General features: G+C 41.7%; 3 protein-coding genes across 3 annotated transcripts in view; 2 read left to right on the top strand and 1 right to left on the bottom strand.

Moving 5' to 3' along the window:
* Positions 1 to 7,784, top strand: part of LOC308282153 (uncharacterized protein) — a 48,506-nt gene extending 40,722 nt beyond the window's left edge. The window contains exons 15-16 of the mRNA XM_080722497.1: positions 4,698 to 4,798; positions 6,401 to 7,784. Coding sequence (XP_080578623.1) covers positions 4,698 to 4,798; positions 6,401 to 6,536 — 237 coding nt within the window. The 3' untranslated portion in view covers positions 6,537 to 7,784. The remainder of the gene's footprint in view (positions 1 to 4,697; positions 4,799 to 6,400) is intronic.
* A 4,704-nt stretch (positions 7,785 to 12,488) lies between these two features.
* On the top strand, positions 12,489 to 13,709 carry ak1 (adenylate kinase 1; the record flags this gene model as incomplete). Its single annotated transcript, XM_080722496.1, has 2 exons — positions 12,489 to 13,068; positions 13,576 to 13,709. 2 exons carry the CDS (start codon positions 12,489 to 12,491, stop codon positions 13,707 to 13,709), a joined length of 714 nt encoding a protein of 237 aa, XP_080578622.1.
* A 2,677-nt stretch (positions 13,710 to 16,386) lies between these two features.
* On the bottom strand, positions 16,387 to 24,577 carry cdc6 (cell division cycle 6 homolog). Its single transcript, XM_080722495.1, has 12 exons — positions 24,453 to 24,577; positions 23,599 to 23,898; positions 22,650 to 22,991; positions 22,077 to 22,276; positions 20,558 to 20,712; positions 20,161 to 20,267; positions 19,845 to 19,984; positions 19,411 to 19,511; positions 18,928 to 18,995; positions 18,112 to 18,287; positions 17,280 to 17,420; positions 16,387 to 16,621 (listed from the first exon to the last, which is right to left on the bottom strand). Exons 2-12 carry the CDS (start codon positions 23,882 to 23,884, stop codon positions 16,532 to 16,534), a joined length of 1,806 nt encoding a protein of 601 aa, XP_080578621.1. The 5' UTR covers positions 23,885 to 23,898; positions 24,453 to 24,577; the 3' UTR covers positions 16,387 to 16,531.
* Positions 24,578 to 24,919: the final 342 nt, after the last annotated feature.

Below are 24,919 nucleotides of genomic sequence, written 5' to 3'. Positions count from 1 at the left end.
ATTCTTTGAAACGCTACGTTTTGTTGTTTTTGACGAGGGTTCACGACATTTACTCTCATTTCACAGTTGCTCTGTATAGAAGCATGGGCTAAATTGTAGGAAAGCCAATTGTAGGAAAGCCACTGCTCACAGAGCTTTTGGGAGACATTCTTCACGGTGAGCTTGTCCTGGAGCTCATGATCAAGAACGGCAGGAGGCGCCGCTTATGTTTTTCTTTTATGTTTGTTTTTGTTTAGTTTTTCTTTTCATTTCTTTATTTAATTTTTATTGTCTCCACCAGCCAAAGGCATGGGGGAGAGTATGTTTTCCCCTCCGTCCGTCCGTCCGTCCGTCCGTCCGTGCGTCCTCGCAGTTTGTTACCGCCTAATCTCAGTCGCCGTTGGCCCGGTCGCTGCCATAATGAGCACACACACTCCCTGGATGCCAATTCAGAACCTCTGACCCACATTTTCCAAATGGGCCTGTTCTAGCGCCACCATGAGGCCGATGTTCGTAAAACACCTTTCTGTACACTACTCTTACAGATTTTGTCCAAAAATCAATCCTACAAATCGGTAGGCAGTATCTCGACAGTCATGTGATCGACATGGATCTGTCCGATTTTGCATATTCCATCCTGATAGGCTAAGATTGGCTTCCAAAGTTTGTAGGATTGAGCCATTTTGAACAAAATGCCTATAACAGGCCGATTTGTGGTTTTACCTTTAACTCCACCGATCAGTGTCAAACTTTGTACACGCACTCCCTAGAGGCCAAGGAAAAACCTTTTCACTGCATTGTTCACATCAGCCTTTTATAGTGCCACTTTTGGGCCGACTTATGTAAAACACATTTTTGGATATTACTCCTTAGGATTCTCTCCAAGAATAACACAAATCAGTACACAGTATCTCTATAGTCATGTGATCAAGTCGGATCCGTCTGATATTTCATATTCCATCCTGATTGGCTAATATTAGCTTCCAAAGTTTGCAGGATTGCTCCGTTTTTGAACCAAATGCCTCAAATCATCAACGCAGCTTGCTATTACCGTGAAATTTGACACACATATTCCCACTATGTCAAGGAACAAATGCTACCATTTTCACATTGGCCTGTTATAGCGCCACCTGCAGGTAGACTTTAGCAAAACACATTTTTGGAACACAATGCCTCAAATCATGCATGCAGCGTCCGATTGCCATGAAAGGTCTAAGGTGAAGAACATCTGCCACCCTTTTTACATTGGCCTATTATACAGTAGCACCACCAGGACGCCTGGCCTGTGGAGACCTGTGCTCGGAAGAGCACTGCTTCTAGTTTTAATTGTGTTTTTGGGAGGAATAGCTTCAGTGAAAAAGTGAGATGTTGTTCATCCAGACTCTGGACTCTCAACTTGAAGTTGTGTGAATGTCAGCCTCTGTGGGGGGTATTTATATGCAAATATTGTGGCCAATGAATGGCATTGTAATACTAAACAATAGGATCCAATCGTGCTACAATTTTCTGTGAAGAAAGAATAGGAAAACAAATTATTTAAACTCTTTTTTTTTTTAAATAAAATATAAATGTGTCCAAAATGCAAATACACTGTATTTATAAATCACTCAGATAGGCTACAACGTGCTTCACATATAGCTGAAGACAAACATAAAGTCAATAACAGAACAGCTAAGCTGACTGTCCATTATTGGCATTAGTTACGGTAACAAACATGGACGTATGCAGGGCGCAAAGTCTCAGTCTGTGTCCAATCAATAAGTCTGCACTCAAACATGTCATGTCTGGCTGAAATGTTATACGGTAATAACTGTGCATCAATATCATTCTGGTGGGCTACTATAGTAGCCTTTGCTACCAAGCATCGATCTCTCTGACACATGCATTTAGTACCAATGACAGAGAAATAAAATAGGAATTCTATATTCTGTCTGATGATTATGTGATTGATTGATTGATTGATTGATTACTTTATTAGTCAGAAATGTGAACTTCCACCTCAACGTCTTTGCCCTTTTTTACTATTTTGAAAATACTTAAAATAGCCAATCTACATCGACACATTGTGAGCTTGTAGATCAGCTATTTGAAATATTAAAAAATGTTTTTTCAAAATAGAAAATAATTGCATAAAAGTTTAGGGATAAGGGGTAAGGCAGGAACGAAAGGCCTGTTTTGAAAGTAGCCAGAGATCCACATTTCTTAAAGGACTGATCTGTCTGTTGACTTGTCTGTATGACCATGTTTTTGTCTGATGAACTTTTGACCCAACAATAGCGTGTGCTTGTTTGTGCAGAGTATGTTTTTGCCACGTTTCTGTCTTGAGTTGTCTTGGCACCTCTGACCGTTAGTTGACCCTAGATTTAACTATGTTACATAGACTTTTTAATCGAGGCTTTCCAGAACTAGGGTATAGCTCTCCTTCTCGTAAACACGAACGGTTTCACATCCTGTTCCAGCCGTTGAAGAGGATTTTATGCCTTGACAGCAAGTCATGAGATGGCTTTCCTGCTTTGATGCTCTCATTTCAAGATTCAAGACTCAACATTGCTTCATTTATCATTTGTTGTCTGCAGATAATAAGTTATTAAGGCTAACGTCTGACTGCTGTAATCTTTGCTTCAATCTCACCAAAGTTGTTAATTTGTTTTGTTTTTATTGTTACAAGGCACAAAAGAAGTTTAAGTGAAGCAGATAATAGTGTCCCTGCATGTGAAAATATAACTTTATGTCTTTGCAAGGACGTGTGTGTGTGTGTGTGTGTGTGTGTGTGTGTGTGTGTGTGTGTGTGTGTGTGTGTGTGTGTGTGTGTGTGTGCGCGCGCGCGCGCGCGCGTGCGTGCGTGTGTGTGTGTGCGCGCGCGAGAAAGAGGGACAGAAAGAGATACTGAGAGAGCGCACAGCCGCACGTACAAGAGAGCGTTCGGCGTATTTATCTTTGCATTATCTCTTGCCCATGATAACAAAGGGCACACGATGGTCGCTCAACTCGTTCAATAGACTAATTGCTCGAAAAACTACAGTTCAGTACCGTATGGACATTATAAACATGCTTACTGTGCGTTCTCTTGTATTTTCCTTCGGCTTGCACTATGCTACAGTACTATTGTATTAGTCCAGGCAATCTAGCGTTTTACGACAAAGTAATTGTAACATAATTTTTTTCTTCACAGACCTTTTCTATAAGGTCTCCAGAACAACATACTAAAAGTCCTAAGAAATCCTAGTTGCGGAAATATGTTTAATTGGCACCAATCCAAGAAATCCACCCAGGAGGAAAATACCCAGAAAAATATTTTTTTTCTGGGTATTTAAGGAGGATGTGAGGGGTCTAACTAGGGGTTTGTCATGATGCTGAATCCATTGCAGGCATTTGTTTTGCACAAAAAACATTCCGTGGGCTAGAAATGGCCTCAGAAAACAATACACGTATGGGTGAGTATTCATGTTAGTCGGAGGCCTTAGGGTTTTTTTTCTCGTGCTAATCAGTCTAAAAGTGCAAAATTTTGCACAGATGTAGCTCAGGGCATGCTCTAATGGTTTAGCTAGGGTGCCCGAGTCGGCGACCTTCGGGGTCACCACAGCACCCACAAAACTCTGACTCATCACTTTTCATCACTAAAGTCGATGGGAGCCCAACTTGATTTGGCCGCTGTGGCGCGACCCCGAATGTCGCAGACTCGGGCGCCCTAGCTAAATCATTAGAGCATGCCCTGAGCTACATCTGTGCAAAATTTTGCACTTTTAGACTGATTAGCACGAGTAAAAAAAACCCTAAGGCCTCCGACTAACATGAATTCTCACCCATACGTGTATTGTATTCTGAGGCCATTTCTAGCCCACGGAAGGTTTTTTGTGCAAAAAAAATGCCTGCAATGGATTCGGCATCATGACAAACCCCTAGTTAGACCCCTCAGATCCTCCTTAAATACCCAGAAAAAAAAAAGTATTTTTCTGGGTATTTTCCTCCATGGTGGATTTCTTGGATTGGTGCCAATTAAACATATTTCCGCAACTAGGATTTCTTAGGACTTTTAGTATGTTGTTCTGGAGACCTTATAGAAAAGGTCTGTGAAGAAAAAAATTATGTTACAATTACTTTGTGTTTTGGTTCCAAAATGAGCTAGTTTGCTTGGACTATATATTGTATGTTGCATGTTGTATTTGGTTTTGCCAGTTATTGATGGTGTTGCTTTGAATTGTGATGTCTTTCCATCATGCTGCATACTACAGTACATTTTTCTTGCCCTGTAATCTGCATCTTAAAGGGGAATACCACTCATTTTCAACTTTGAACTATGTCATTAATATACCTTAGAGTTGGAAATAATTGAAAAGTCCCCTTCTGTGTTGCCTAGAACTGGAGGATTGACATGTACATGAAGCCAAAGAATCCTCCAGTTCTAGGCAACACAGAAAAGTTTTTTTTTTTTTTCCCCCCACTATAAGACAACTCTAAAACAACTCTAAGGTATATTAATGACATAGTTCAATGTTTAAAATGGGTGGTATTACCCTTTAACTGCTGTGCTGTCTTTGGTGACTGAATTCACAATCAAGGTCCTATCTTATCTTACTGTGGGGGCTTGTATACAAATTACACAGTGTGGTTATTTATATATTAAATGACAACATGTCGATAATAATATATAACCACTGTATCATGGGAAACAACACAAGTGACTTGACAGTGTGGTTGTTGTGTGTCCTCCTGTCCAGGGGGTGGAGCTGGAGGGCAGCAGGCTGGTGATCAGGTACCCTGACCGCTGGCTTCAGAGAACCAGCTGTGGTGGCCTCAACACCAGCTCAGCCACTACAGGGTACTGCTAACTTTGTGCATGCTGAGCTGTTCGACTCTAGTTTGAGGCAGTGTTGTTTTTGACAGCAAATTTAGATTTAGTTTTAGTCATAGTCTTTTGAATAAAATGTCATTTAGTTTTAGTCATAATTTAGTCACCTAAAAGTTTTAGTTTTAGTCTAATTTTAGTCGACTAAATATCATACGATTTTAGGAGACTAAATCTACAGTTGATTCAGTCAACTAAAATGTATTTTGGCAGGCCTTGATGGCATCGTAATGACAGATTTTACACTTGGAAGTTGGTTGCGTGCTGAAAATAGCAGATCTACAAGCTCACAACGCGTCGCAGACACCTGAGAGCAACCAAACATAAAATGACTCTCTTCAGCACTAGTCCCTCCCTAACGTTTTAGTCTAGTTTTTATTTTGTTGACGAAATTGTCAATATATTTAGTCTTACTTAGACTTTAGACTAAGTTTTAGTCATCACAGCTTAGTTTTTTATTTAGTTTTCGTCAGTGAAAAAAACGCAGTCAACAAACATTTTTTGTCAGTTTTAGTCGACGAAATCAACACTGGTTTGAGCTCTTCCACCTGCAGCGAGTAGAAGACCTCAAGCTGCCGTAGACAAGGCTATTAGTTTGGCGTCGGTCGGTCTGAGGCCTTGAACGTCCAGTTTTTATTTTATTTTATGCGTTGGTTGTTTCAGGCCAAGGATCCCTTAGCTGAGAGACATGAAGCAGGGACCCCCACTACAGATTGAGCGAGTCATTTTGACCACCATCCACGTTTATTTAGTCTGTAAAAAGATTTTGTTAAAAGCCCTTGAACAAGGACCCTGCGACCGGCTAGATCGGCTATTTTCAAATAGTCTAGGTATAAAATAGGGCTAAAGTGGTTAATATATGTTTTGCAATTTTATAATTTATACCTGCAATGTAACTAGAAAAAACATTTTTTAAATAAATGTAGTGGAGTAAAAGTACAATATTTGGATCCGAGATGTAGTCGAGTAGAAGTAGGCTTAAAAGTAGGCGTATCGGAAATTGTGAATAAAGTACAAGAATAAAGTAAAGTATAAATAACTCAAAAGTGTACTTAATTTTAACTGGGGACCCCCCCCCCCCCCCCAACCCTGACGAGCACTAAGAGTTGAGGCATTACATTTTGTATAAAACGGTTCTATTGTGAAAATAGCAGATCTACATGCTCACATGCGAGGCGTTGTGAGCATGTAGATCTGCTATTTTCACAATTTCTGCGTCTAATATATATATTGGAGGGAGAAATATATTTGACAATTTGGCCAATGTTTAATTTGTCATTTTAGAGGTATTAAAAAAGTCCTTGAATTGTCACTTTAGAAATGTGCAGATACCCTCTATACACTTAAACTGTACCGGTATGTTGGTTTGTTTACTGTTGAGTGAGAAAACAATGTTGCACATTATGTTAATCATCTGGGGACCCCCCCCCAAAAAAAAAATTGGGGACCCCCCTGGGGGTCCTGACCCACAGGTTGAGAGAACCACTGCTTTACACCACTGCCGGGCCCCCCTGTTGAAGTGTGCTGAAGTGACTTCTCTCTCTCTCTCCCCCCCCCCCCCCCCCATCCATGCAGGCCCAGGCGGAGCTTACCCATCAATGGAGACGAATGCTTCTTCTGGAGAACCACTGGCTGTCTGTACGGCGATAAATGTCGCTTCAGGCACATCCCAGAGCAGCGGGGCCGAGACAAGAAACCATGGCAACCATGACCTGTAACATAATAGATCCAAAATATATACTGTGGGAACGAAAAGTCCCAAGTCCCGAGCTGAGCGTCCTCTGTTTTACTGTCAATAGGTTAAGAGACGGACGGACGGGTGCAGAGTAGACTCTTAGTGAACAGTCTATAGAAACAGTCCGCACTCACAAGGTGACTTGTCCTAGATTTGTTTTTATTTTATTTTTTTAACAAAAGGACACGTTTCGACTACTTCAAGAGTAGCCAAAACGTGTCCTTCACCTTGTGAGTGCGGACTGATTCTATAGACTGTAATGTACAGTAATAGCCCTTCTACACCAACTTGTTGTAGAGGAGGAGGAACAGTATAGGGCAGGTGAGAGAAAGAGAGACAGACAGAGAGAGAGAGAGACAGAGTGAGAGAGAGAGACAGAGAGAGAGAGAGACAGAGACAGAGAGAGAGAGACAGACAGACAAAGACAGACAGAGAGAGACAGACAAAGAACGAGAGTAATGAGCAGAGCAGAAGAAGGACAGCGAATGTGGACTAGAAAGTTTGCCTCTTCAACAACACAACAATTTCTAAACAAAGAACAAATTATTTTCTTAATAATCACGGCACGCTGCAAGCAGAACACTTCAACCTTGTGAGCGTGTCGGCTATCCATTAGTGTTGTTGAGTCACTGAGGAGCGGTGCCTTCCGCTGCACAGTGTGGTTAAATAAAAATAAATACAAATGTATGTATATTTTTTTACTCAATTCAAATTCAATTCATACTTTGAAGCTGCATCCCTACTTTGGGCATGTCATTGTCAAAGATTTCATTTCAAAATAGCAACAGAAAAAAATACATATCTACAAGCTTGTAATGCATTATGATTACGATGCGTCTGTGAGCTTGTAGATTGGCTTTGTTTCCATGATGTTCTGTTTTCTTTCATTGACTGACCGGTGAAAATCACACAACACAAACAATATTGATGTAAATGCCTGTGTGTCCAGAACCGCCGATCCGAACAATATGGGGGGTTATTTTTTCAAACCACTCAAATGCATTCATATACACCAGTAACATACGGTAACTTTGGTAAAACGCTAATTTGATTTAGCATGGATTCTCAAACAGGTTTCAAGTCTCTGAAATTTGACTGTACTGAAATTAAAGGACAACTTTAGTTTTTCAACAAGGGTTCATATTTTAGATTGTAATTAAAGAATATAAAAGATGAGTGTTAAATTGATTTCATTTACTTATTTCTATTGTTTTAGAAATTCTTATTTCAGTGGGTGGGGGCATGCGTACAAGTGGCTAAATATGTAATTTTACACAGAATAAGCCCATTCCCAAGATACAACGCAACCTTTCATGGTTGGATGTGACTTATGGGGGCTAGAAGTTTTACTGTAAACTGCTGGCTTATTGTGTCTAAAAAGACATATTTAGCCACTTGTACGCATGCCCCCATACGTACGCATGCCCCACATTTTAGCACGGTAAACGTGATAAAACAATAGAACGAGGCAAATGTAAACATTTTAACACTCACTTTTTCTTTTCTCTAATTACAATCTAAAATATGAACCCTTGTTGTAAAAAAAAAAAATCTATAAAACCAAGCTTAGGAACACAGTCCGTAGTAATGTCAAGTGTACCATGAGTTGTAGTCATGACTTTTGAGCTGACCCTTTAAATCCACAAGTGGGTTTGTATATTAATGGGAGACAGGTTATGTTTTTATGGCTTAAAACTGTGGTTCTCCAACCTTTTCATGTCAAAGCCCCCCAAATTGAAATGTATTTGGTCCCAGACCCCAATCGGAAAATATTTTGTGTCAATGACCACCATTAGAGAACATTTTTGTGATAAAAAGAAAATCTAAATTGTTCCAAATAGTTTCAGGATTTTCTCCAAACAAAAATACTATTTCTTTATCATTGGTTAATGTTAAACTGATTGTGATGGTAACTCAATTTAGCTGAGGACCCCCTTGAACCCCTTCAAAGACCCCCGCAGGGACCCCAGACACCACTTTGAGAACCACTGACTTACAAGTGTCGTAACCTGACATTCATTTAACCACTTATAAACCCCAGCATCCTTACTGCTCACAACACGCCACATTGTGATCTGTCGATCTTGACGATCTGCTATTTTCAGGGAAATCCTTCCTTCCCCACAACAACAGAAAACAGATGATACACTGTCTAGTATAGAGCCTGGTCAACCATATGCAGTGGTGGGAAAAGTCCTCAAAATGTTTTACTTAAGTTAAAGTATCAATACTGAAATGTAGATAAACTCTGTTGCTAGTAAAAGTCTGGAATTCAAAATCTACTTGAGGAAAAGTACAAAGTATTGGTATCAAAATGTACTTAAAGTAGAAAGTCCTCATTATGCATAATGTCCCATTTCACAGGTTTTCACATGTATAAAATGTATAAACTTCTTTTGAAAATAGCAGATCTACAAGCTCACAAAGCGACACATTGTGAGCTTGTAGATCGTCTATTTTCAAATGGCGAAATTGTATATAGGGCTGAAGTGGTTAATGTATGTTTTGTAATAATAACCAAAATGTACAAAGTAACTAGTAACTCAAGTTTTCAAATATTTATAGTCGAAGTATGATATTTGCCTCTGAGATGTAGTGGAGTAGAAGTAAAAGTACTGACAATTTGAAATACGCCAGTAAAGTAAAAAAATACATACAAATTGTACCCAAAAAAAAGTACAATACTTGAGTGAATGTACTTGGTTACTTTACAACACTGACCATATATGGGGTTTAAGTGGTTAAAAGTGATGTAAGGTGATGTAAAGTGTGGTCTTTGAGCATCTGCCTCATGGGGTGTTTGTGCTGTAGTCAGTGAGGGTATTCTTGGCTTTGGCAAATCAAATTACTTTCGATCACAGATCAAGGCCTTTTCAAAAGTGGCCTGCTGGAGTACACGGTAACCAGATCTGGGTACATTCTCTATTTGTGCAACAACTGGTCTCTAATTAAACCAAACACTAAAGTGTAAAGATGAAAATAAACTGAATGGCTTCCTTATGGCATTGGAGCAAACTAAAAACTGTTACGTGTAAACCATGATTATGTTTACAAATTGATGTTTTTTTTTTATTGCACCAGTTATATTCTCATGTGGTAATAAAATACTATTTTATCAAAGAGTATGTTGTTTCCTAATTTAAAGTAGGAGTAAACTCAATGTGATGGAATTACTTTCAGATGTTTGAGGAGCAAAGTAGATTATACTTAACAAAGTACAACTGTTAACTGTTAGTACAATGTATTTGTATATTAAAGCTGCACTGTGTAACTTTCCTCTTCTACCCTGGATTTGAATAGAGCCTGGCTGCTTGCTCAGGGGATAAATTGGATCTTGACTTTCAGGTCAAAATTCGTGTCAGATACTGTGTCTAGGTAGGTGAGACATGACCTTTGACCAGGGGTGTCACAAGGGGGGGGGGGGGGGGGACTGGGTTATTAGGGCCCAATGGAGCCTTAATTATTTTATACTTTAGCTATTGAAAAATAGCAGATATACAAGCTCACAGCGAGCTTGTAGAGATGCTATTTTTGAAAAGTCGTGAAAATGTGTGCAAATCTTTGAATATATGTATTTTTTTAAGCGAACATTTGTACCTCAAATTTTGCTTCTGGGGGGTCCCTGGAACTAAATATTTTGAGATGGGGGTCCGTCGCCAAATACATATCATTTTGGGGCTCCTTCACATGAAAAGGTTTGAACACCACTGACACAGAAACATAGGTTATTCAAAAAACCTTAGAAGATCTACCTTAGCAGATCTACAAGAGTGCCGCGCTGTGAGCTTGTAGATCTGCTATTTTACAAGAGTTAAAGCACAAAATATGCGTTCCCAGTCTAAATGGGTTAAACACCCTCCCCCTATGAAGAACACTCATGGGGGCCTCACAGTGAATCCTTGTACCCAGGGCCCAGAATTAGATGTGACACCCCTGCCTTTGACAGTCTAAATGTCTCAATAGAGGAGCAGGAAGACAACTACCCACATTGTACAAGTTATATTAACGTACTCAACCATGCAGATTGGACAACATGACATTGTAATCAATAAAATAGGTTACATAGCGCTGCTTTAAAGCGATTAAAACCAATCTCCCTGCAATGTTTGAAGGCCTATAAATGAGGACTTTCCAGTGAAAGACTAAGAATGTCAAAGGTGGAGACGCTACCGAGAAAGATTGAATCTGCCAGGGCGACAAAAATAATTAGACTGCACTCTGTCAAGGTGCCAACTTACTCCTTGTGCAATCGTAGCCAATGGCCTACTAGGCCAACGGAGTGAGCAAGTAGGGTGATCGGTGCAGCCGACAGTCGATCAGCTGTCAGTGACAGTACAAAGGGTGCTTGCTGTCTGTCTGTCTGTCTGTCTGTCTGTATGTATAAAGCTGTATGTATAAAGCTGCCTCTCAGCTTTAGCACCACACTACACAACACTACACCACATTAAAAATATCTACATTTTCCATAACACAAAAGTACCCCTATCGGTAAGAAACAAATTGACCCTTTTAACTGTGATTATAATACAATATAAATTTGTATTACAACTATCCTAATAATTATAATGCACTATAATGGATTATAACTGTGATTATAATACACTATGAAGTATTGATATATTGCTATGATAATTATAATACACTATAATAGATTATAACAGCGATTACCAGTAAGACTCCCTAATCGGGAGATAAGCGACCGTAGGTCACTTATCTCCACAAATAGAGCAAAAATGTGTTTTTCCAAAATCTTCCTGATCCATGTTGATGACATGAGTGTAGACATACTGTGTAGTGATTTTCGTGATTTTAGGGCAAAATCTGAATCGGCCTCATGGTGGCATGTATTACAACTATATCCTGGTGGTCTAAATGAAAAGTCATTGAGTGATCAGTCATTATGAAGTTTTTGGCCCTGTTTGGCTTAGCTCAGACCTACTCTGGATTGGATACATTTTAGTACCATTTTCACACCACTCTACCCGGGTCCTTATAGTATAGTGGAAAACCTGGCACAAGTGGGCAGTGTGGAGTGGTGTGGTGTTGGGCACCGACAGTACAAAGGCAGGACCTTAGGACAAATACAGACAGCTTTGTACTGTCTGGCCAGATCCAGACAGCACCGATCACCCTACTTGCACGCTCTGCTGGCGCAAGTAATTAGTCCTCTGCGGATTTGGTCTGGCCCGCTCTAATGTGTTTGGATTTGTTTGGGCGGCATAGCTCAGGGGTAGAGAAACTGGTATTAGAGCACGAAGGGTATAAATCCCGAAGGGTTCCCAGTTCGAATCCGGGCTCCCCCTGAGTTAATGTCGAAGGGTCCTTGGGCAAGACTCTGAACCCCTAATTGCCTCCGGTGAGTAGGTTGGTGCCTTGCATGGCTTCCTCCGCCACCGGTGTATGAATGTGTGTGTGAATGGGTGAATGTAATGCACAATCTATGTAAAGCGCTTTGGATTAAAAGCGCTATATAAATGCACCATTTACCATTTATTTCCCTGCCCCTGAAGTTGTGGGGCACCAATCAGGGCCCAGTATGTAATTATGGGGCTGGTTTATCACTAGGGAAATGCAGGTTCCACACAGAGATTCACAGAGAGCCATGCCAGGCTAAGGCCATAGATGGCTGAAGTCATAGACTGGCCACATGAAGTCTGAGGTCCTCATGTTAGTTATTAGACCTTGTCTTGTCTTGTTTCAATTTGCATAACCTCATTCTGTATTCTGATTCTACAGGACACAGTGGTACGTCATTACATAATGATGTCATCACACAATAGCTACTTATAGAAAAAGCTACCTTGTCTCTGGCAACTTTTCAGACTTCTCAATATTCAGCATTCCAGGTCTTAAGTGCCAACAGTATCCGCAGTCTGAGTCATATTTGGTCAATTGAAAAAGTAAACCTCCAACCGAGACGTCATCGAAATGGCAGACGAACTCAAGGGAGCCAAAATCATCTTTGTTGTAGGCGGACCCGGCTCTGGAAAGGGCACCCAGTGTAAGAAGATCGTGGCGAAGTACGGCTACACCCACCTGTCCTCTGGGGACCTCCTGCGTGCCGAGGTGTCCGGAGGCTCCGAGAGAGGCAAGCAGCTCCAGGCCATCATGGAGAGGGGAGAGCTTCTGCCTTCCGACACCGTCCTGGACATGCTTAGGGATGCCATCGTCGCCAAGGCTGATGTTGTCAAGTGCTTTCTGGTGGACGGCTACCCGCGTGACGTGAAGCAGTGCGAGGAGTTCGAGAAGAGGATCGGCAAACCCTGCCTGCTGGTGTACATTGAAACCAAGCCCGAGACCATGCTCCAGAGGCTGCTGAAGCGCGGCGAGACCAGCGGCCGCGTCGACGACAACGAGGTGACCATCAAGAAGCGGCTGGATCTGTACTACAAAGCCACGGAGCCGGTCATCACCTTCTACGAGAGCCACGGCATTGTCAGAAAGATCGACTCCGAGCCCCCGGCGGAAGAGGTCTTCAGCCAGGTGGCCGAAGCTATCGACGGTCTCTGTAAAGATTGCAAATGTTGAGCGGACACCCCAATAGCTCCCCAGTAGCTCTACTCACTCTCTGGTTCCCGATTCACTTATGGTCTTCACACATATCTAACGCTTGGGATTTGTACCCGGGTCTCCCGCCGTGGAAAGCCAACATCTTAACCACTATAGCCTAAAGGGGAATTCCTCTTGGCCAGGAGATATTAGGCTTTTGGTCATCAAGCCTCTGAGGCCCTGAGCCACTACTGCTACACTCACCCCTCTTTTGACCTCCCCCCGACCCAGGTCACGGCACCATTGTAACACCTAGGGTTCAAACCATGGTTTCCCGCGTGGAAAGCCATCATCTTAACCACTAGCCTAAAGGGGAATTCCCCCTTGCCAGGGGAGATATTAGACTTTTTGTCATCAGGCAGAGGCACTAAGCCAAAACCACTACTGCTACACAAGGGAAAATCAAGAGAGGTTCAAGACAACCTCCATCGACACCAACCAGCTATGTCCTGCACCCGCTGAGGAGGCCTGCCTGCTGACTGTCTCGGAGGCCGCGACATGCGGAGAGCCTTCAAGCGTGTGAACATGCGTAAAGGCTACATGACAGCATCCCAGGCCATCTCAAAGCATGTGAAGGACAACAGAGTGAGGAGGAGTTAGGACGACCCAGTGCATCGTAGGAGGTGAGCTTTGCTCCCTCCAGGAAAACAGTGTGTAGTCAAAGCTCAGCGAAATACGTCACCAGATTTTCAGAACCGTTTCCACTGAGCTACTATCTACTATCAGACTGTCCTGACTTCTTTTTTTCCCTGGATTAATACCCTACTTGATCATACTACAGCATCACACGAAAGCATCAACAACAGTAGCCTACTACTGATACTTTTGCTATTTTTTCATTTGAATCCTGACAAGTCACAGTTTTGTACATGAGGTTTCCACACCCGACAGAGACATCTCACCTGCATGTGAGACTATGTTCTATTTCTGCTACTGTTCTAGTGCTGCATCTATCTCTATATACAGTATCTTTCTACTATTTTAACCTCACGTGTATCTGTTTCTGCCTATATGCCGATAACCTAGCAGCATATAGTTTCCTACTTCACCTACTTAAGTTGAAGGTAATATATATGAAGATTTTTGTTTCAAATGTTCAGCATTATAGGCTACATAATAATTTACATTATTTGACTGTGGTACCTGAGGGTGGGGGAACTGTAGGTATTTGTTTATACAATCTTGTTTTTGTGTGTATATATGTGTATGTGTGTCCACATGAAGTCCGAAAACCACCAACCAGTTCAACCTCCACTGAAACAGAGCATGTGAATCCTTAGATCCAGAGGATTTGATTTGTTTTTTAACCCAAATAGGACTCTGGGGTCAACAGAGCCTTTAGAGAGGATACGGGAGGATGAAAGCAAACCTTTCCCAAAACCATAGACCCATTTCTTGTTTACAAACATTTTGAGACTAAATGCACAGGTGAGGTGACTGTATCATGTAATCAATTCCCAACAATCCCCAAACCTGTTGTTTTGGGGAGCGCTGGTTTGATTGGCTTATTTGGTACCGACCTGCTCGCGCATCTAGGTTCTTATCAGTGTAACGTGGACCAGAAATGCATTAATAGGTCCGAGTGTCAGGAGAAGCTGGCGGTTCACTGTGTCAAATGCTGCACATATCTAGAGCAGTGGTTCCCAAACGTTTTAGCCTGTGACCCAAAAGGGAAATCAGACATTTGCCGGGGACCCAAACTAGTGAAAATAGATCTTGATGTGGCACGTTGTGAGCTCGTAGATCAGCTATTTTCATACTTTTTCACTACTTTAACATTTGTTTATGGAATTTCTTAGATTTTTCTTTTACTTACTCATGAAAGTAATCATAAAAATAATAGAATTTTTTGAGACAAAAAATAATGTTTTTTTTTTGGTAATACATTTTAGTTTTTGAAAACGTTATACCGGTATATAGTTATAACATTTTGTTTGTATATAAAATGAGTTTATTAAAAAGGACAAAACAATACGCTAATGTTCTTTCAGACGTTTTCTGTAGGCGAATGGCAATTCAGCTTCCATCAACATACATAGGCAACAGGCTGCCCAGGGTAGGCTATGTGGCCCTCACCTTCACTTAATGCCGCCCACAGGTTAATATCAGAATACCGATATATTGACTTCAGCTGTTACAATTCCAAACATGACCCACTTTACATTAGTAGCTTAATGACTATAATATTGCAATGTTATTGTCTATTTTATGTCCAATATATTTGTATTCAAGTTCATGTAGTTGACATGTTAAAGTATAACTACATGCATTTGAAATTCATTTTGTATTTGATAAAAAAAAAAAATATATATAGGATTCTAATTAAAAATAGCACAAAATGATTCAGTATTCCAATTCAAAAATAGCAAAAATATACAGTCTACATTGTAGATCTGCCATTTTTGGACAAAGTAGGGAATTACTATGAAAAACGTTAAAATACAGAGATACGATAAGAGGTTTCTGCTATATGCAGTGGCCCTCTGGAGAGTGGGGAAATATAGTGGCCCTCTCCACCATTAAAGTTGCCCACCCGACCCCTCATTGATGTGCAGATAGTTAACTTTCAAATGTATAAGCTGCACTGAATGAAATATGAAGATAGTTTGATTCGATAAGTCATTTAAATAATCTCAAGCTGAGAAAAAGCCTGGCAAAGTTCTCACCTCTGACAGCCATAATTGGATTCTTCCATTTAAACGTTTGCCCAGAAACACTCAACTTTTCACCACCGTCAGGATATACTTGTGCATTAATGATCAACCACTAGCGACCCCTTATGGTCAACGGTGTAATACCAGTCATCATGAAACATCCATGTTGAATACCACCTCATCATGACACAAAACAACTGCTAATTAAAATGTCTTTATATCCGTTTATTACAGAAAAGAAATATACAAATTCACAAGAATAAACAAAGCCGTTATTTCCAACAGCGGTTTTCAAGCATGAAATAAAATGCTGATAAAAAGAAAATGCTCCCCCTATATTTTAAAGCTACAATCCGACTGGTCTGTTGTTTTCCTGTCACGACACAGAGGTAGATTTAACAATGTCATCTTCAATCTGCAATGAAGATGTAGAATGATGACATACAGATGTTCTAGTTATACAACAGTCTACATGGATTTGTTTTGTCATATTGCATTTCATACCTGCCACGTTTTACTTATTTATCTATATTATGTTTTAAAAACAAAACTACTACCTGTATATAGATTGTAAAATACGCCTTTATTCAATAAAATATGTCCTGGATTGTAGCTTTAAGGGAAAAGGCTTCATAAGCCAACTGTGCCTGTCTGCTCAACAAACTTAACTCATAACCTGAAAAAAGGGCAGCAACAAAAAGTCACTAATAATAAAATAAAATAAATAAATGAATCTGTGGGCCAAATAACAACGATAATGGCCAGGCTTTACGGGAGACCGGCTTCAAGGATGCTGCCAAGCAGAGCGCGGTCCTTCAGAGCGTTCTCAACATCCTTCTCCTCGATCTTCAGAAACACCTGGAGGACAGACACACGGAAGGTCATTGTAGTTTCCCAGCACCTAACAGGATTGTAAATGTAACTTTCCCCCGTCTCTTTTGTACACAGTGTTTGTATTTGTTGATGATTATTGGGTTAAATGATGGCATGTGAAGCATGACGACAGTGAGTGAAGCATGACCAAAAGCTTCACTTTTCTGTTGTGCAAAGGTTAACAAAAAGCAGGTTCACTTTGCTGGCAAAAATGTCTGACCTAACAGTATAACAATAGTGTGTTGCCTATAGCAACCACACTAATAATCTCAAACTAACATAAATACAGCCATAAGTAATATAATGATATTATCCAAAAGCATCTTACTGTATGCATAAACATAACCACCCAAAACCTAATTTGTCAACTGGACCCGGTACTTGGAAAAAGAGCAGACTAAGTACAGAGTGAAAGGTCAAGTTTATTAAGTATTGACCGTTCAAGTGGTTAAGTATCTGAAAACACAAATTGACATGAATCCAAAATACACTGACAACTGTGCTGTCAAACGATGAAACTATATGGAATCTATGATAAGGTTGTGGGGGTCCCTGCTTCATCGCTCTCTCAACTAAGGGGTCCTTGGCCTGAAAACGTTGAAGACCCCTGATCTCCACCATTGCGTAGAGCTGTATACTGTACCTTGGTGAGGCGAGTCTCCTTGGCCTTCTTCAGAGAGAAGATTCCCCGGCTCTCCAGCAGACCACAGAGGGACAGACACTCTCCCTGGCCCACTCCCCCAACCTGACGCTTGGCACACAGGCGGCTGTGCACCTCATGGAGCTGAAGAAATAACAAGAAAAGCAGAATGAGCTTAATGCAGATACAGGAATACTTATCCCTGTAAGGTTTAAAAAATAAAATAAAAAAAAGTAGTGGAAGTACTCTTACTTTTTGGACTTCATTCAAGTATCAATAACAAGTATCAATAACAATAAAAGCCCTACATTCACAATCTCAAGTTTTTTAAATAAAGTAATAAAAGAAAAAGTACTCATTATGCAGAACTCACATTTTAGAATCATATCATGTGTGGGTTCCCACACGTTTTCGGTTTTACGAATGAATTTACAAAACTTTTCCAGAATATTTAACCCGTTTTCCAGGACTATATAACAATAATTCAGCACAATAACGAGTCACCTGACTCTTATGTGCAATGCCCAAATACAGGCACTGTAGCAAAAATAAAGTGTGTACGCTGCGAACGGGATGCACGATGGACACGCACATGCCCATGTCAAAAGGTAAGAAAATCGTGGCAGGGAACCCTCAAAGTCGATTTATGGTGGAAGTAAATGTGTTAACAAAACCAATAACCAAAAACAATGCATAGCTATTTTTTTCCAGGACCTTCCAGGACCCTTGATCAATTCCAAAACTTTTCCAGTACTGGACAAGTATTTTTCTCATTTCAAAATATTTCCAGGAATTTCATGACCGTGGGAACCCTGGTCGTCTCTCTCTCTCTCACCTTGCCCAGTGGGATCTCCTTGCTCTTCCCAGTGCGTGTCAGCAGCAGCAGACAGCAGACCAACAGCTTCTGCTGCAGGGGGAGGCTCTCCCCCTCCCCTCCCCCCGTGGAGGACATGCGGTCCCCATACACTTCAGACAGCACCCGGGCTACCTGTGGCACGCTCACCTTCGTCACTGGAAACAGAGTGGATGGACAAGACGTGGCAAGGGTTAGTCCAGAGTGAGAGACCGTACGGTATGCATGGGCAACTGGCGGCCACCATCTTCACTTAATGCGGCCCGCTGGTTAATACCGGAATACTGATATATTATTGATTTCAGCTGTTACAATTCCAAACATGACCTGCTTTAATTCTGTCAGTCTATATTGGTAGCTTAATGACTAGTATAGTAGTATTCAAATGTATTTTTTTTATGTCTAATGTAGGTATTTGTATTTAGGTTCATAGAGTCAACATGAATATATAACTAAATGTGTTTGAAATTAAATCAAATCAAAATGTTACATTTCAGGATTCCAATTAGAAAATAACAAAACATAATTCAGGATTCCAATTCAAAAGAAGCAAAAATAGCCGATCTACAAGCTCAAAACGCATCGCAACGTGATGCGTTTTGAGCTTGTATATCGTCTATTTTTGCTTATTTTGTATGAGATACTAGAATGACAAAGTTGGGAACGCATGGTTGTCAAGGCCTAAGCAAGTGTTATGGGCTATGTACAGTACTTCCAGTTCCATGTTGCTTAAAGGAAGCTGTGTAACCTAGAGATGACTGTCTGGTCACATGCTACATGAATGGGCCCATTACCCACCTTTGCCGTCATCTGTGGGCGTGGGCGCCTTTTTTCTCCCATCAGCTTCCACCATCTCCACCGCTCTCCTGTAAACACAACGAGACTTAAGTGACCTACTGCACTGGTTCTCCAACGTTGTCTTGTCAGGGACCCACAAATTGGTCGCCGAATCCCATCCGACAAGATTTTGTGGCCATAAAAGAAAATTGGTGTTAGATTTCAAGATCATGCCAAATTCAAAAATCGAAATATTTAGAAAATAGGCCAAAAACAAAATCTCACAACACGTCACAGTGCGATGCACAATATGAAATTGTAGATTGGCCATTTTCAAATAGCCCAAGACATAAAATAGGGTTAAAGTGGTTTTGCCGATTGTGATGCTATATTAACCCCATGGGGTCCCCGGGCCTCACTTTGAGAACCACTGATCCACTATCAAAATGACACTTTGTGACTCAAACACTCGCACAACACTTTCCTAATGGGGTCAAATCTTACCTGCAAATATCCAGAGCTTTCCTGGCATCTCCTGACACGGCAGACACTTTCCTGGCACAGAACTGTACGGCTGCGGCATCCAGCATCCCTTCACCAGACACCTGACATCAGAAAACAACTCCCATTAATCACATGGATTCATGCAAAATAAAAATCACACGACAAACATTTTGTTGGGCCCAGTTCTAACCTATGATTTGTGAAACACTAACAGTGCCGTGAAAGGAGCCTCCCACACACACTGGACGCTGTGTTTCGTGAAGAAACAAAATATGTAAAATAATTATGTTTCGGAGGCCATTACAGCCAGCCAGTAGCAGACTGGGGTTTTAACCTTTTCTTTAATTAAATATCCGAGATCATGAGGGGGAACAAGTATTCTATTTCTAGTTTGATGTGTGCATTCCTCCTTTCACCGAAGGCATTTGTGTTACCTGTGTGAGCCTGTCCTGTACGATGGCAGCGAGCTCCTGTCTGCTGTAGGGAGGGAAGTTGAGCAGCTGGGGGCGACAGCGAGGCATTGCCTGCAGCCTAGGCAGGATGCGGTCAGTCAGATCCAAAGCATTGGCAATGCCTGGAAAAAGAACACAACAGCACATTACACAACGGGAACCCACCTGAACAACATGCTGACCAAATGTAATGCATATCTCCACTGTATGTCATTAATATCATTGTCAACGTATGTAATGAAGAAAAACCTGGCCCTTGATTCTGATCATGCAATCAGCAGCATCACCCTGAACTTACCAATGAGGCACAGGCGGGACTTTGGCAGGTAGGGCCACTCAAAGATGGTATAGAGCACATCCTGAGCTTTACTGTCCAACTGGTCCATCTCATCCAACACAAGGAGCCTGGGAGAGTACAGAGAGTACAGAGAGAAAAACAATGGTTTAACTTACTTTATTACATTATACGTTGAAAATCTGACATTAATTGCACACCAGGCTCCTCTAAGCTTTTATACAGATATGATTCTACTAACTACTACTCTTTTCTTCCTTATCATCACCCGTTGTTAATCTTTACTCGTTCCGGACTGCGTCTTCTCAGCAACGTTGTCATTTCCTTCTCAGCAACGTTGTCATTTCCTGATTTCCTGTATATATTCAAGTGGATGTGATTCTTTAGGGGAGTTACTCACACAGCGGGCCCTGGGCTGGTCAGCAGCTTCTGTAGCTTGGTGTCCGTGTGGCTGCCAGGAGCACCCAGTCTGTCAGCCAGGAGAGGGAAGATGGCGTGGGAGCTCCTCAGGGTCATACAGTTCACCACCACAGTCTTCACTGGTTTCAGCTCATCCTGGGAACAGTTGGGCTATAATTAGGACTGCAACAACTATCCATTATTTTCGGGCCAGGCCTAACTTTCCCGGCCCGTTGAGAACGCTAGTCTAGAGTCTAGATAAGGGCTGGACGGGACAAATCCCGGGACGGGATAAAATCATTGCTGTCAAGGCAGAACCCATACCTTTCCTTGTTTTCCGTAAATGAATGCCATACTTTTACGATACTACAGTGGCACACAAACGCATAAAAGTTAGCAGATCCACAAGCTCAAAACATGGTGCGAAGCGACGCGTTTTGAGCTTGTAGATGTGCTACTTTCGCCATTTATTAATTTCAATCCTTAAAGTTATACCATGTAACTTTTTTTATAAAACAAATCTTAAAATTGTCCTAACTGTTAAATCGCTAAAGTTTTAGAACCCCCACTCTGTTATTTTCAGCTTCTGAAGCCTTCTCTTTATATGTTTTCTATGAGTTGTGAGGGGGGGAGAATTTCCCGGCAAAATGATGTCATCTCCCACATGATACACTACCGGCCAATCACAGCGCCGATCATACACCACCGGCCAATCACAGCGAGTCTTGCTGTCTCTAAAGGAAGTAGCTTCCCTCAGCAACTGTGTTTACATTGGTGAAGGAATCTTGCTTGCTACTCCCTCAATTCTGGTCTAAAAATGATGGGAGACGGCTCTACGGAATCGTATCGGCAAGGCGGAGGTGCTCGCGACGGCCGAAAAAAGCTCCGGCCGAAAAAAGCAATACCGCTACTGACCACTAGTTGAGCAGCTTCCACAGTACAGCTTTAAGTTTTGGATATAAGAGGTTTCTACCCGACAGTTACGAAATGTGAAAAAAGTAGTATTTGTAAAAGAATACATAATAAGATACATTGTCAATATTGCACACTGCACAGCCCTTGTCTAGACATACTGAAGGCAACAACAAACAGCACGGAAGGTCGTTTCCTGTAGGCCAGTGTTTCTCAACCTTTTCAGGCCACGACTCCCAAAATAATCATATTTTAACTGGGGACCCCCCCACCCTGACGAGCACTAAGAGTTGAGGTATTACATTTAGATTTTGTATAACACGGTTCTATTGTGAAAATTGCAGATCTACATGCTCACGTCGTCTCGCGTTGCGAGGCGCTTTGGGAATGTAGATTGACTATTTTCACAATTTCTGCCTCTAATATCTGGTCCATGTTTCATTTGTCATTTTAGAGCTATTACAAAGTCCTTAAATTGTGCAGATGCCCCTCTATACACGTAAACTTTATGTTGATTTGTTTACTTTAGAGTGAGAAAACAATGTTGCACATTAAGTTAATCGACCCACACGTTGAGAACCACTGCTGTAGGCTACAACAACACTAACCTTCATCTCCTGCAGAACACAGTTGAGGCAGGCCGTCTTGCCTGTGCCCGGGGCTCCAGAGATGTAGAGGCTGGAGGGAAGGGCCTTCAGCACCTGCTTCTCCAAGAAGGAGCGAATGGACGCTCGCTCCGTCTCCCTGGACAGTAGGCGCTCTGGGACAGCCGTGTGGAGGGCCTGCTTCACACCCTGGTACTTTGACTCTGCAAAAAGAGTCATTCAGCAGCAATTGGTGAACAAAGTTGGAAACAAAAACTAAAAGACATAAACTTACTCCACTATGAAATCAAAAGAAGGCCAAATGTTTCAGAATATGATTGCCGTCTTGGACACTGAATTTTAGTAGCCTTACGAGCCAGCCATATCGTTGCTGCCAGGTGGAAACCTTGTAGGCCTAAATTCAAAAAAATGTCTGCATGTCTCAGTCTGCACTGAATGGACCATGATGGAAATAAGCTTTTGGGTGCGACAGAGATGTACAAATATACAGTATGTTCTCGTCATGTATATATGTGCATTTTTATCAAAAATCTCAGTCGTTCATTCAAAGAACAAAAAGAGAAAAGGCAGCCTTACTTTCAGAGAACAAGCTTTTGACCGGTGCCTTCTTCTCGGGACAGGTGAGGCTCCCACTGGGGGTCTCCTGGTGTCTGCCAGGCAGAGCTCTGGAGGGGGGAGTGAGGGGCTGCCGGGGTGACATTGGGCCCTGGCCTCCTCTGTGTGACAGTATAGTGGTAAAGTTCATGGAGTTCTCATCCAGCACTAGTTTGCGCGGGGAGCCCAGGCCCAGCGCTGGTTTGCGCGGGGAGCCCAGGCCCAGCGCTGGTTTGTGTGGGGAGCCCAGGCCCAGCGCCGGTCTGCTCTGTTTCGGGGGCGAGCCCATCAAGTTGGCACTGAAGTTACAGCCATTTTCATCTCCTTTGAAGACACAAAAGAAACAACAATAAATGAATGGGAACTTGTCTAGGAGGAAACATTGATGCAGAGGTATACTGTCTATACTGACCATGTATAACATGTACTGTTGCTAGATAATGCCACAAATGATATCACTGTCTGTCTGGTAACCATGTTATTGCTTGATTCAAAAGAATCAAAGACCAGAATCAGAGACCTTTATTTGTTGCAATCAGATTCATACAACTGTAAGTAGCTCTCAACATACAGCATTGTAAAATAATGTAATAATGTTAAGTCACCTACTTAAACATTTTCGATTGTGGGCAACGACTCAAACACTACACATCATTATTTCTGCATTTGAACAAGTTAGGCTACTCATCCCTATCCCTGATTAATTGAATACAAAAGGACCACAATCCCTATCCCTGATTAATTGAATACAAAAGGACCACAATGGAATCAAGCCCTTAAGGGCTTTTGTGCTATCATTTTAGCATAATAATTGTATAATCATAATCGTACCACTGTACTATTTGCAAGCTGTTAATAAAGTCATAATTATTATTTCATTATTTCTCAATTAGATATTGTATATTATGTAACTAATGCCCCACACACTCACCTGTACGTTTGCGAGGGCTGAGGGGCAGTCTTGTCGTCAGGCATGAGGACAGAGGAGTGTTCTTTCTGGGAGAGAGGGGTCCTAGCCGGACTGGGGTCAGTGTTTCAGTTGCCCTTCTTGGAGAGAGGGGTCCTAGTAGCCGATCTTGGATCAGCGTTTTCAGTTCCACCGGCGGCCCCTCTGGCAGCGGGCTGCTCTTCTTAGCCTGGCAGCCGGCTCTGATGGACTTACGCTTGGGGTATTGCAGAGTAGGCTGAGCCTGGCCCTTGGATCGTGTGTTGGGCATTTTCCCCTCGAAAGCTGAAACACAACAACACAACACGGTTGCATTCATTGTCGTAAAAAACAGTCGGCAATCGGCATTCACGCGCCATCGTACAGTGCCCGGCTAGAAACAAGGCCACCGCCAAAACACTCATCATGAAATACATGAGACTGTAACAAAAATGTTTAAACCAAATGAGGTTGCTGATTCAAGTGTAACTTACGATTAAACACAGAGACATTGTTTTATTAATATATCATGTATAATGATTAAATGGACTAAGATGAGGCAACACTGTTAGAGCCTGTATTGTTTAATGGCGCCAAAGCCCAACACATAAAAACTACAATCTACATACAATTGTCAATCCCTCGTGTATGGTTATGACTGGACATCATGACACACATGTATCTCCAATAAGCAAGAAAGGTAAATAATATGTAATACTCGCAATTTGGTTATTATGACCAGGCAAAACAGCAGCAACGAAATGCGATGCAAATTAGCCGCAAAGTTTCTCCTGAGATATTAGTTAAAAACGCGCCCGTCTCCTTGGCTTCCAAACGGATATAAAGAGAGTCATTCTTACCAAGTGTACCTTATTCGAAAACGAGGTAAATCTGCCAAGCGAAAAATGCGAAAAGCTGAAATCCGAGAGAGTGTTCTTCTTTCTTCTTGCTGGCAGCTGGCACTACTAGTCTAGTACAATTACAAACACTAAACTTGCGCCAAATGCTTTGCAAACTCCCCCCCTCCCGATCAGCTGGACTTCCGCTGTCATCTGATTGGTGCACTGGGTGACATTGTGGTGACTTTCTACATCTCCATTGGCTCAGCTTTCAGCGTGACGCTACGTGAGCGTCACTGGTTTGGTTTCATACACAGTACAGTGGCGGGAGTTGTGATTATGTAGCGTTTTGGCGGAATATAATTTCCCGGGAACTTGCTTCACTGCCTTTGTTTGTACATTTAATTCTCAGCGTTTAAGATGGGACACGTAGAGTCATGCGCACATTAACCTCTTATATCATCACTCTCTCTGGGATACGAGATACG

The sequence above is a fragment of the Nannobrachium achirus genome (assembly GCF_963921795.1).
Source record: "Nannobrachium achirus genome assembly, chromosome: 3".
NCBI classification, from domain to species: Eukaryota; Metazoa; Chordata; class Actinopteri; order Myctophiformes; family Myctophidae; genus Nannobrachium; species Nannobrachium achirus.
This window is presented reverse-complemented; position numbering and strand designations above follow the sequence as displayed.

What these genes read in the sequence shown, in the direction of transcription:
- cdc6 (XM_080722495.1), bottom strand. Translation starts at nt 23,884, where the DNA reads ATGCCCAACACACGATCCAAGGGCCAGGCTCAGCCTACTCTGCAATAC. An exon ending in GCCCACAGATGACGGCAAAG is followed by an intron (nt 18,288 to 18,927) that starts GTGGGTAATGGG and finishes CTCTGTTTCCAG; the next exon opens with TGACGAAGGTGAGCGTGCCA. An exon ending in AGGAGACTCGCCTCACCAAG is followed by an intron (nt 16,622 to 17,279) that starts GTACAGTATACA and finishes TCTGTCCTCCAG; the next exon opens with GTGTTTCTGAAGATCGAGGA.